Source organism: Dipodomys ordii, unplaced genomic scaffold, assembly GCF_000151885.1.
Source record: "Dipodomys ordii isolate 6190 unplaced genomic scaffold, Dord_2.0 Scaffold55, whole genome shotgun sequence".
Classification (NCBI taxonomy): domain Eukaryota; kingdom Metazoa; phylum Chordata; class Mammalia; order Rodentia; family Heteromyidae; genus Dipodomys; species Dipodomys ordii.
In genome coordinates, this window is record NW_012267271.1 from 887,006 (window position 1) to 900,695 (window position 13,690).

The window sequence follows — 13,690 nt, forward strand, 5'->3', positions numbered from 1 at the left end:
TGTGGCTCAAGTGGTAGAGTGCTAGCCTTGAGCTGAAGAGCTGAGGGACAGCGCCCAGGCCCAGAGTTCAGGCCCCACGACCGGACCCCCCCCCCTCCAAAAAAAATCTTATTTCCTGTTTTCTCTTTTATAAACTTTTAATTTTGAATACTTAAGATTTACAAAAAATTGCAAAGATAGTACAAAGGGTATCCACATACAACTTAGTTTTTCCCCCTAGTTCATCTTACATGCCACTGGAAATTTATCAAAAGTAAGAAACAGATGCTGGTAGATTATTATTAACTAAACTCTGCATTCTGTGATTTTATGTTTTTCCACTAATTCCACTCTTTCCCTCTCCCCATTTCTCAGCAGTAATGGGACTTGAACTCAGGGTCTCCAGATGGTTAACCACACCCCTACCTCTCTGTTAATGTTCTTTTCTATCTCAGGATCCAATTCAGTTTCCACATTGCATTTTGTTATAATACCTCCTTAGTTTCATCTGATCTCTATTTCTCAGTTTTTGTTTTATGATTGAAGTGCTGGTTTGTAGAATGTTCCTAATAAAGTTTCTAGCAAGATTAGATTAGGCTTTTGGAAAGGGCACCGCAGTGGTGAAGTAGCCTTCTCACCACACTAATCAGAGGGTCATATGACAGCCATGGGACACTGCAGACAAAGCTTGGTTGTGGGTTCTCCTCTAAACTGCCTATCTTTTCCTTTACAACTCTTTTTTTTTTTTTTAAATGAAGTAAATCACACACCCAATTGTAAATACTTTCCTAGAAAGGGAAATATTTATAGGTACTATTTGAATTTCTCTATAAGGAAAATTTCTCTTTTCCCCACTAACTTTTGGTTAGTGATTTCCTGGTATATCTTTTCTATTCTTTTACTTTTCATCTATCTGACTCATATACCATTGGATCTTATTTTTATTTATTTGTGCGTGTGTGGTAAACTTAGGGTTTTAACTTAGTGCTTTGTGTTTGCTAGGCTGGTACTCTATCACTTGGGCCACTATCTTTTGTTTGTTATTTTTCCAGATACAGTCCCACAAACTCTTCTGCATGAGCTGGCCTAGTACCTTGATCCCTCTGTTCCCAAGCTTCTAAATAGCTAGGATTATAAGCATGAGCCACCAGCACTTGGTTGGGTCTTACTTTTTTATATGATGTAATTGAAAGTATTTAGATGATGTATGTTTAATGTAACAATTGATAGTTCGATAAATCCATCACCTATTTGCTCCTGTGTGGTTTCTTTGTTCTTTGGCTGGAAAACCTTTTTTCTTTTCTTTTTAAAATTGGTTTACATCAGTTATACAGAAGGGGGATTTTATTGCTATATCTCCACACATGTTTACACTGCATTCCAGTCACTTTTACTCTTTCTATTGGAAACTCTTTTGAACCCTCAATATTGGTTTGTTAGCTATATATTTCTCCCCCTGCCACAGGACTGTTTTTTCCTAAGGTTAACAATATATACCTTTCATTAAATACATCTACCTTTAGACAATATTGCAGCAGTTTATACATTGTGAGAACCTGTAAACAGCATACTTCTATTTTCCAACTCTACTCTGTCCTTTGTATTGCTGTACTCATATATTTTACTTCTATTTGTGTAATAACATGAAATAATTTGGCATTATTTTCACTTTATTCAATTTACTTCTTACAGAAATTCAGAATAAGAAGATAAACTTCTCACATTTAGCTATGTATTTACTGTTTCTGGTTCTCTTTACTCCTTTATTTTAAACTTTCCTATATTTCTCCTACACCTGAACAATTTCCTTTGTATTTCTTATACTCCAGACCTGCTAACAATTATTTCTCTCATTTTTATTTGCCTGAAAAAATTCCAAAATTTGCTTTCATTTGTGAAGCATATTTTCAGTGGATAGAGAATTTCTTTCATTACTTTAAAAAATACCACTCCATTTTCTTCTGGATTACATAGCTAGCTTCTGATATGATGTCTGCTTGTAATTACTTCTTTTACAATATCATTTTTTCCTAATTTTAAACTTCTCTCTTTACCACTGGTTTTGAGCCATTATCACAATGACTTTATATGCTTTTGTTTGGCAATATCCTTTCCCCTTCTCTTTCTCCCTCTGCTGTTCCTCTCCTCTCCTCTTCTCTTTCTTCCATTTTGTGCCAGTACTGGGGTTTGAACTCAGGGCCCTGTGCTTTTGCTCAGCTTATTTTTCTCATATCTGGTACTCTACCACCTGAGCCATGTCTCCAACCTGATATTTTTCTCGTTAATTTGAGGTAGTCTCAAATCCTGGGCTGGCTTCAAACTATGATTCTCTGCCCTAAGCTTCCTAAGTAGCTAGGATTCTAAAGTTTGAGTCACTAGTACCTGGATGAATTTACCTTTTTTCTTTTTTTTTGGTCGTGGGGCTTGCAATCTGAGCCTGGGCACTGTCCCTCAACTCTTCAGCTCAAGGCGAGTGCTCTACCACTTGAGCCACAGCGCCACTTCCAGTTTTCTATTGATTTATTGGAGATAAGAGTTATGGACTTTCCTGCCCAGGCTGGCTTTGAACCACGATCCTTAGCTCTTAGCCTCCTGAGTAGTGTGAGCCACTGGCGCCTGGCTAGAATTGATCATTTTTAGCAAAAAATTAAAAAATTGGCTATAATTTGGAGATTGACAGTTCCAGGTCAACTTGGTAGAAAAGTCTGTGAGACTTCATCTCAACAGAAGTAGCTTGGCATGGCAGTATGCACTTATCATTCTAGCTATGACAGAAAACCTAAGATAGGTGGATTATATCTGTCTGGGCAGGAAGTGAGACCCTATCTAAAACAACTAGTGCAAGCCCAGTGGCTCATACCTATAATCACAGTTAGTCAGGAGGCTGAGATATGAGGATCATGGTTCTAATTTAGCTATAAACTTTTTAACTTTATTTTTGTATTTTTCCACGTCCATGACTTCTCAAACTCCAACGGCAGGCATGTCGGTCTTCTGAATGTTGCAATACCAGCCACTAAGGTTCTATTAACTTTAACCAGGCTTTTCATGTTAGCCTTTACTATCATGTCTTCAAGTTCATTTAGCTTTTATTCTGTAGTGTCTCCTTTCTCTTAACTCCAGACTGATTTTCTTTAATCCTGGTATTATGCTTTGACTGATTTTCTTCTTGTTTTATGTTACACTTTTGACTCTCAACATGTCTTGGACTTCTGAACTTAAGAGGCCTGGCATTGGCTTAGCTGCTTGCTCACGGTTGGTACTCTACCACTTGAGCCACATCTCTAGTCCAGCTCTTTCTAGTTAATTGAACGTAGACTGTAACGGACTTTTTTGCCCAGGCTGGCTTTAAACTGATCCTTTAAATCTTAGGCTCCATGATCCACAAACACCTGATTTGTCTATTTCTTTCTCTTTTCTTTTTTTTTGTTAGTCATGGGCCTTGAACTCAGGGCCTGGACACTATCCCTGAACTTTTTTGCTCAAAGCTAGCACTTTACCACTTTGATCCATAGATCCACTTCCAGTTTTTAAGTTGTTAAGGGAAGGTAAGAGTCTCATGGGCTTTGACTGCTCAGACTGGCTCTGAATTCCTATCCTTAGACCTCAGCCTCCTGAATAGCTAGGATTATAGGTGTGAGTCACCAGCGGCTCTCTTGTATTTCTTAAGTAGGATGTTTTTGGGCTATGATGGGATATACTTGTAATTCAAACACTCAAGAAGCTGAGGCAGATGGATTGTGAGGTTGAGGTCAGCCTGAGCTTATAGCAAGACCCTGCCTCAAAAAACTAAATAAGTAAAATAACATAAATAGGATACTAGTGATTCTGATAATGTTGGTTTGATACATGCTAGGTTTTGTTGTCTTTTTGTACCCTAAAGCCTTCTCTCATGTTTCTCAAAGCTTCATTTTTATACTTTGTTGAGTATAGATAATGTTTACTTGAGAGCTAATTTAGACCAAGTCATAGTTTCCTGAGGTCTCTGGTGTTGGTCCTCAGTGATCATCCCTGTCTCTTTACTCTATAGGTCAGAAGTGGAAGGTTACTAAGCCTGTGAGCTCTGGAAGCCATTCATCTCATAGATCCCTGTCAGGGGTTTCACCCTTCACAGGTTCAGACAGATCGGTTTTCAGCAGGTCAGTCAACAGAGATTCCTTTTGCTGAGCAGCAGCCTCCTGTCCAGTACTCTTACTCATAGACTCAAAACCATTTCTCCCTCAAACTCAGATCTTTTAACTTTCAACTCAGCAAGACTGCTTTACTTTGCTGGGGTTCTTTCTCCTGGCATCAGCATCTGGAAAAATCTACAAGGCAGAAAGCCAGGAGGATGGTAAGCCTTATTTCACTTACTCACCTCACTCAGGAGCTTAAGTAATTTTGCTGTAAACCACATGGCTAGTAAGGAAGTCAGACTGATTCTAAAGCTAACTGGCCTTGAATTTATAGGCAATGATTAGTCACAGAAGGATTTCTTGTCTTTAAATTCTTTTAGATTAAGTTCATTGATTAGAAAGATTTTCTTTTGAGACAAGGTCTTACTATTTACCCTTGGATGGCCTAAAATTCACTATGTAGGCTAGATTGACCTTAAATTTATGGTCCTCTGGCCTCAGTGTCCCAAGCACTGGCTTACAGGTGTGCAACACTATTGCCAGCATAAAAGGAGCAGCCTCAAGTAGGAGGAGAATGTAATTTATGTTCCTAGAAAGGTCATTGGAAGGATGCTCAGATTAACCATTTGATGGCTGTGGGTAACAATACAAGAGAGAAAAAAAGAGTCTGAAATAAGTGGTGCTTAGGAAGAGAGATGAGAGTTTGTGACCTGACCAGTTAAGAAGAATAATCTTTCAGAAGTCTAGCCAAAGGAGAGACTAAGGTCAACTTCTAAACACTGAAAGTACCAAATCCTGAGCCAAATGCATGGACACAAATGTGTGTAGGGTAGGATTCTCCTTCTGAATACTTGCAACTCATATAGCATTACAATCAAATCTGATTTCCACTGAAACATGGTAAGATCCTCATGTCCCATGCTGGAAATTCCTGCTATAGTCAGTGCAGAACGAAGTCCACTTGCTTAAGTGGGGACTATCAGGACCTGGAAGGCATCAACGGTCCCTTCAGCTTGTCTGTAATTACCAATACCAACACCTATTTATTTATTGGTCAATCGGAGGGCCTGAACTCTGGGCCTGGACACTGTCCCTCAGCTCTTCAGCTCAAGACTAGAACTCTACCACTTGAGCCACAGCACCACTTCTGGCTTTTTCTGCTTATGTGGTGCTGAGAAATCGAACCTAGGGCCTCATGCATGCAAGGCAAGCACTTTACCACTGAGCCACCTTCCTAGTCCACGAATAACAATTTTATTTTTAAAATGAACAAGTGGCTAGCACCAGTGGCTCATGCCTGTAATTCTAACTATTCAGGAGGCTGAGATCTGAGAATCATAGATCAAAATCAGCCCAGGTAGAAAAGTCTCTGAGACTTTTCTCCAAGTAACCAGTAAAAAGCTGAAAGTGGAGGCATGGCAAAAATGGTAGAAAGCCAGCCTTAGGAGGAAAAAGCTAAAGGCCTGACGTCAAGCCCCAGTACTGGCACAAAAACAAGAACAAAATCAGAAAAAGATGTAGGTGCCATTTGTCAGACACTGCACTATGCCAGCATTGCTGACCATCACCAAACTATTCCCCATCATAACAACCCTAAGAAAACTCTTTGCATAACTCTTTAAAGTGGAGAAGTGAAGCCCAGAGGGGGTTAAAAAAAAAAAAAACTTGCCCAAACTACTCTGCTTCTCTGAGGCCACCTCATTTGTCACTTAAAAGGCATTTTGGAATCTGCCATGTTCAGGAAACCTCTACTATAAAGATATTCCTTTTGTTAACATCACGAAATAATGGCCCACATGCACTAGGGCTGTGCCAACAGCTGTCTCTCCTCCTCCCCCAGTTCCAAAGTCAGGTTCATTTCCATGGCATGAGCACACATGAGTCAGAACCAAGAGCTCATTTACCCACCACATCATTTGGGAGGCTCTGGAGGTCATCAAAGGGCGTCTCCAGGGTGTTGGTGTCCACGTTCAGGATTACAACATCATCCAGTGCCATATTTCTGACTTTCTGCAAGCAAACAAAATCCAGAGAAGAAAGTTGTAGAAATGCCATCAGAAGACTTCCCCGTGGCTTCTGGAGGGTATAGGGAGAATAGGGAAGCAAGTGACACTGGAGAAAGGCTAACTGCAGCAGCCCCAGTACTAGATGAGTCACATTTGTTGCTCACGTAACTCTCACAAAAAACTCATGAGCTTCTATGGTCACCCCAAGTCCTGGGACAGATGAACAAAGGCTAAATAACATACCCCATATCACACTGCTACAAGTTAAGAACCAGTGTAAGCCAGGTGCCAGTGGCTCACACCTGCAATCCTAACTACTCAGGAGGCTGAGATCTGGAGAACTGCAGTTGTAAGCTAGCTCAGGCAGGAAAAGTCTGCAAGACATCCTTTCCTATTAACCAGCCAAAAGCTCTGGGTTGGAAGCACGGCTTAAGTAGTCCACCAGCTGTAAGCAAGCTAGTCCTGTGTGACACACTGAGATCAAGCCTCACTACCAGAAAAAGAAAAGCCATCTTATACTTATCAATGTTTTCTTTCTACATACATATCACTAGTATTGGCTGATGTTCTAACTCTAGTCTCTAAAACAGAATGTGATACCTCAATAAACATTTTGAGGTCTTTCCCAGATAGAGAGTGGAACCATCTTAAATCCTCCTTGAGCTGAAAAAACAGTCCCAGGAACCCTTCCGCTTCCTCTCATCTTTCTACTTCTGACTGATTTCTCCAGACTACAAACCTATGAATCGACTAGTAGACATCTACCATGTGCTTACCATGGAGAAAGGACAACAGAGGAAGACAAAGTCCCAACATACGAGTTTATTCTCCCCTCTCAGCCTAATTTAGAGGTAAATGAGTATCAAGCAAATGGGATGAGTTGAAAGTAATACAAAATACTGAGCATTATACTGTACTTGTGTTTTACAAAGCACAATTATTATTTCACAGGGGAAAACATTAAGACTCACAGTGAATTGTCAGGACTCCTCTGCTGCCTCTCTGCAACCTAGCAAGTTAAATGCTTTTCAACATGTCAGCAGGAAGTTGCACAAAATGCATCAGTGACCACCACCTCCTCTACTTATGATACTCTACCCAACCCAAAGACTACCACAGGGATGCTTTCCTTTCCAGTGAGCCAGGTGATATAACACCACTCCAATTCAGAGACAAGGACCTGAGGCTTCCAGAAATACGATATCTTGCCTGACTTTTATGTCTGCTGACTGGCTTCTTCGGCTGTGAGGTTGTAAACCTCACCCTCATTCCCTCACATCCTCCAGACTGCTCTGAGGATCAGAGATCTTAGAGGCACAGTGCTGGGCACATAGTAGGCCTTAATAGGTAATTATTTCAAACATATACAAAAGTAACAGCCAGTCTGAAGAGCTGCAGTGGCAGTGCCACGTGGTAGTGATGGCTTGGCTCTCATTGCAAAGGCTGAGGGAGATCATGAGATGTAGAACCAGAGCTGCAGTGAGGAGAGTAAGCTAAGGGCTCCCCCACTCCAGCATCATCCACCTGGCCTCACCTGGCCTTCCAAATAGTCTTAAACAGAAGGGGTAAGAATTGGCAGGCATTAGAAAAGTCTCAGGGCTAAAAGGCCCCAGGAGTGGGTGTCAATTCCTGACCAGAATCAGGCCTTGTTTCTGTGTCCCTAGAGAAGTCCAGGAGCACAGACCAGCCCTTGTGGGCTCTCCACGGCTGGGTTGAACAGGCTTTTGATTTCTCCCCACTCCTGACTGGAGGACTTGCCGGCTAAACCGTGTGGAGTGTTTACTTTTTCAACAATGGCAGCAGGCTGAACAAAGGAAAAATCCTGGCCCCTTTTCCTGATTTAGCAGGCCAGGGTCCCCTTAGTAACCAAAATGCCCCTAGCACCAGGTTCCAAGCAGGACCTAGGTCGGCACAGTTTCCTCTGGTAGGACAATGCTGCCCTCGTGGTGGCAAGGCCTCTTCCAAAGGCGCTGGCATGGGCTCAAGGGCCTTCTTGAAGCACAGTGTTCCCAAGAAAATCACAGGCTGGCCTGGCCCTACGCTGCCCTATCCCTGAAAGGCTCCAGGAAAACAAGGAAAATGAAGAAAGGCAAGAGACACTCAACTGAAGCTGTGGGGTTGGAAGTGTTGGTGGGGAAGGAAGCTGCCCGTTACTAGGAGGCAGCTCATTTCATCTTAACCATGCCATGAGGGAAACATTGCCATCTCCATGGGAAAGATGTAGAAACAGAAGCTCAGAGAGGCTAAATTGTCCAAGGCCATAGAGCTAATGATGGCAGCAGAGCTGGCTTTGGGAGAATGTGATTCCAAAGTTTACCCCTCTGAAGAGATCCATTATTCAGACTTCCGAATGAGTACCTGTGCATGGCAGGCAGTTACACCAATGCTCTCTGGGTCTGTTTTCTTTTGTTAAAGCCACACTTACTACCTGGATCACAAAAATTACATCTGCCTACTATGGAAAGAGAGAAAATTTCAAAAAAGAAAATTACTGTTATCCTAGGTCTACTTCTGAAGACATTTTGGTTTTATTTTATTGTGAAAATACCATACAGAGGGGTTACAATTACATGGGCAAGGTAATGAGTACATTTCTTATCAAACACTGTTGCCTCCACCTCCTCCTTTGTTTCCCCTTACCATGAGGCTTGACTTTGGGGTCTGAGAGCTAAGGGTTTTTGTTTGTTTGTTTGTTTTTTGCTCAAGCATAGTGTTCTACCACTTGAGCCACAGCTCCACTTCCAGTACTTTGTGGTTAATTGGAGATAAGAGTCTCACAGACTTCAGTTTTTAAGAAATTAAGCATTAGTGGCTCCTGCTTGTAATCTTAACTACTCAGGAGGCTGACATCTGAGGATCATGGTTTGAAGCTAACCCAGGTAGTAAAGTTCATGATATTCTTATCTTTAATTAATGACCAAAAAATCCAAAAGTGGAGCTATGATTCAAGTGGTTGGGTGCTAGTCTTGTGTAAAATAAAAAATAAAAAAATAAAAAAACCTCAGGAGCATCAAACAGGCCCTGACTTCAAGCCCCATGACAGATACTCAAAAAAAAAGGTAATTATTACATATAATACATACAATATTGTCATGAAATCTGTAGGCATAGAGCATTGTGCTTTAGGATGGATTCCTAGAAGTGGAATTTAGTTTTCACTTCTTAAAAAGTATCCTTCTCAAATTCTACTTTGAGAGATATCTTTACTTCCAATTATTTTAAAGCCATTTTATCCACAGCTTGTGTTTCCTACTCTAAGTGAAGAAAAATCAGCAAAGACACGAGCAGATGTCAAAATAGTCCTCCAAAAATCCTACCCAATTAAAACACTTACTAGTACCGCGGCACACCGAGACAGCTCTCCGGTAGCTTGTCCCACCAACACATTCCCTCTCTTTTTAGTTACAACATATGCCAAGGCTCCTGCCAGCTGCAAACCCTTCCCCCACCAGACTCTATAGGCTTTTTCTCAGAATGAAAAAAAAAAAAATACTGACATACACACCGGCTTTCCAAATGGCATTTCTCATACAGAGAAACACACAAAAGTGGCATCTTCCCATCAATACTGCTCATCAAAAACATCTTTCCCTGTGTACTTTGTCACCATGTTAGCTTCACCCCTGCCTGTAGGACACCCTTACCAGCTAGGTAGCCTTGGGTGATATGCTTGACCTCACAAATTGTCCAGATCTTCATCTATAAAATAGGAATCAGGATAGTACCTACCTACCTCATAGCTGTTGTAGAGTTATGACACACTAAAATACGTAAAAAGATTTTAAAATCCCATTATTGGCACTCAACAGAACTCAGTGGCACTGGGCTTTCCATGATCTTGTTCCCCGATGGTTCATTTATATAATAAGAAAAATATGCAGAGCTACATATGTATTTGTTTGAGTTTCTTAGGTTCCAGAAGCTAGATCTCTGTGTCTTTAGTTCATCCTCACAAAACTAGACCAAAAACAGACAACATGCATAAATGAATGAGGGGCAGCCGAACCCGGAGGCAAAGTGCAGATACCCAACTATGTCTATCTTGAATCCTAATTTACCCAACTCACCAGATATACAAGCTTAAAGCCACTTAACCTTTTGGGGCCTCAGTTTCTTTCTCCATAACTGGGGGTGATAAGAGAACATATCTCTCAGGTATGTTATGAACAGTGAATGGGCTAGTATTTTTACAGTACTTAAGAGTTCTGAAGTTAGTGTGTGTTAAGTAAAAACAAAAATCTTTTAGTGTAATAGAGAAAATGTTCTGTTTTTATTGTGGCTGTGGTAGTTTCATGAGTAATTAAAACTGTCAAAATTCATTGAACCATATGCTTTAAGTGGACAATTTGCTGTACACAAATTACACCTTGATGAAGCTATTAAGCACATTAGTACCATGTCCTTAACATAGAACAAATAGAGCAGAGATGACAGTGCATGCTCGAAAGTGAATGATACCACAGGACAAGCAGCTTTTCCCACACTCCATAGTACATTGTGATTTCACACAGATACCTTTGGCTCTCTGTGCTTGGACCAGGACTTTTTAAAGAAATTTTATTTATTTATTGTATTTATGTGGTACTAAGGAATCAAACTCAGGGCTTTATGCATGCTAGGCAAGCACTGTACCGCTAAGCCATATTCCTTGCCTAGGACTTTTTTTGGGGGGTCTGGTCATGGGGCCTGAACTCTGGGCCTGGGCACTGTTCCTTAGCTCTTCAGATCAAGGCTAGCACTCTACCACTTGAGCCACAGCGCCACTTCTGGCTTTTTTCTTTTTGCCTATGTGGTGCTGAGGAATCGAACCCAGGGCCTCATGCATGCAAGGCAAGCGCTCTACCACTGAGCCACCTTCCCAGCCCCTAGGACTTTTCTTTTTTAAACTTTGTTTTTTTTTTCCAAACTATGGCTTCTTAAGATAAACATCAATAGTCAATGCTTCCGGAGTTTCTGATACAATGTGGGATCTGTGTAACAATAACTCTACTGCTAGTGTCCCTTATAGCCAAGATTTTATGAAGTTTTACTCCCTAAAGTTGACTGTTGAAAACAATGGTTTTTCCTCCCTAAACTATATCAATATCAAATGACATCAGTCTCTTGCACAAATGGGAGTGATCCTGCCTGTCCAGCGAGAGAACTGGGCAGCTACTGACTGAAGACAGGATTCAGAGCCATGCCATAACACAAAAGGCAAGGCTGGCCTTTTTCAGGGGATCTAAAAACACTCAGAGGTGTGTGGTGCTGCAAAGCTGGAAAGCCAGGCTGGATATTAAGGAGCTAGGGCCTGGCTCAACCTTTGACACACAGTACAACTGAGGGTAGGGTTGCTTAGCAAGGATGACACGCAGTGGATACAAGAGCTGGCATTAATGATTCCTCCTTACACCAGGGGCCGCTCCAGGGCAGAGCTGTGTTCTACCCATCTCCAGTGCCCAGTACAGAGCCTGACATGAGGTACATGCTCATTAACTGGAGAATGAGAGAAACGGCTGTGGCGCATCCACTCTACTGGGAGGCCGGTCTTGCAGCAGATGTCAATGTGAGCCACATGGGCAACGTCAGCCCAAAGTACGCAAATTGGAGTCTGCTCAAGGAAGTGCAATGGGAATAACAATAATGATGGCAATGATAACAATCATGTAGGTTATCATCATTCATTAGTGTAGAATTAATTCACAATGGACATGGGGATTACGATAGGCGTTAACATGACAATTAAGACTATGGGTTCTAGAACAAGACCATCAGATTCAAGCTTGGCCTCTCCACACGGGGTAACCAGGAGAACATTCTTGCCTTCTGAGTCTGGGCTTTCTTATCTACAAAATGCAGACTGTGTTCTAAGGGTGTAGTGAGGTAAATGTACAGAGAATTTAGTGCAATTCCTGATTGCACTGAGGCTCAATAAATATAGGCTTATTAAAATCAAGTTTCTACCCTTACAATTTGAGAACTATGTCAATAACACGGGGTAGAGCTCTAAGACAAAGGCTTCCAACACCTATTCTCAGCAAAAGTAGTACCTAACAAGACTCTACTGCTATCAAGCTATTTTCTCCACCTGGATATGGCTTAAGTTTCTGTAGCTGTGTTGCCTGAGTCTGAATCCCACCTCTGCTTCTGGATTCAGCGTTCCTTTACATCCTCCTCTGCTTCTATGAGGAGATGAAAGCAAGAAGACAGTTAGGATGAGGTTACCTTTGGGTGGAAAGAGGCTGACTGGAACAGCCCTGGAAGGGAATCTGGGGTGGTGATACTGTTTTCTATTCTGGCAGAGTTACATGAGTATGCCCTATTGTCAAAACTCAGGGCACTCTATGACTAGGATGGGTGCACTTCTCCCTCTAAATGTCTTATATCAACAAAACACAAAAATAAATAATATAGTCCTTATCAGATTGTTTTGGCAAGTCACTGAGTTAAAATACATGTTTATACTTAGATAGTGTCTAGTATGTAACCATTCAAACTATTAAGAAAAGGGGATATAGAAATCATTAAAATAGATGATTTAATGTAGAATATATATTAATGTCAGAAAACATGTAGGACATATCTGCTTCTTCAGTCTCTGAAAGAAAGCACAAAAATAAGAGTGTGATTGGGGCCAGCAGAGACTTTTGCTGGTCCTGATCCAGCTTGGTCTGGAGCAGCAGCAGGACTGAGGAGCAGGAAGTCAGAAAAGGGGACTGATCTTCAACCTGAGTTGCAGGACCCAGGGCAGGCTATTTAAACCCAGGTGAACTTCAAGTTCATTTATAAAATAGGTACAACTTACTATAAACAGGCCATAGGCCCAATGGCTTTGTGCTGGCCTGGATCACAGGTGGGGCTTCTTTCTGAGAGAATGGTAACCAGAAGCCAGTAAGTGCAACCTGCTTTCTTCTAGCCAAGGCTACTGGGGCAGTCCTACATTGAATTACTTACTTGATCCATTGTTTCTACCCACATATATAGTATTCTGATGAGTTTCCTTAAGAATATCATACCCATTTGACTGAAAAAACTGAGGCTAGGGACTAAATAACTGGCCCACGATGTTGCAAGTGGGATGTGTCAAAAGGATTTGAATCTAGGTTCCATAAGCCCGTTTCATATACATACACTGAGTACATAATAGAGAACAGCTTGGGGGTGTTGGGATCTCCTGGGAGGAAAGGATGAGAAGAGGAAAGGCAGAGATTCTAAACTCGTTATTCCCTCCTGAAATTCTGAGTACATACACATGAAAAGTGACACTTTCCTTCCCTTCCTCGGGCCCCAAAGGTCACTGAGCTGCCAAGCAGTTGATAAACGCAGTGGCTTTGCCTTGGAGTCAGGGGTTGCTGATTTGCTCCTTCCTGCTCAGCAAAATTAAAATCTAAGCCCACAGTTTAGAGGAGCCCTGAGAAGAGCACTGGAATTTCCCAGCATGCTTTAAACAGAAACAGAAGCTTGGCAGGGGAGGGAAGTGGGCCAGGCACTCCAGGTCAGTCCAAATCCAATCCTCCAAGTAATAAGCATTGACACTCATTAACACGTCTAAAGGTCCTCAAGCCAGGTCAATAGCGAGCCTTTTCTCCTGTGGCTCCATATTCCTTTCTC

At 41.6% G+C, this 13,690-nt stretch overlaps 1 protein-coding gene across 1 annotated transcript in view; it reads right to left on the reverse strand.

Annotated features, from left to right (window-relative positions):
- The window catches only part of Dennd1a (DENN/MADD domain containing 1A), a 445,652-nt gene that overhangs the window by 161,683 nt on the left and 270,279 nt on the right, over positions 1 to 13,690 (reverse strand). The window contains exon 12 of the mRNA XM_013021256.1: positions 6,003 to 6,104. Coding sequence (XP_012876710.1) covers positions 6,003 to 6,104 — 102 coding nt within the window. The remainder of the gene's footprint in view (positions 1 to 6,002; positions 6,105 to 13,690) is intronic.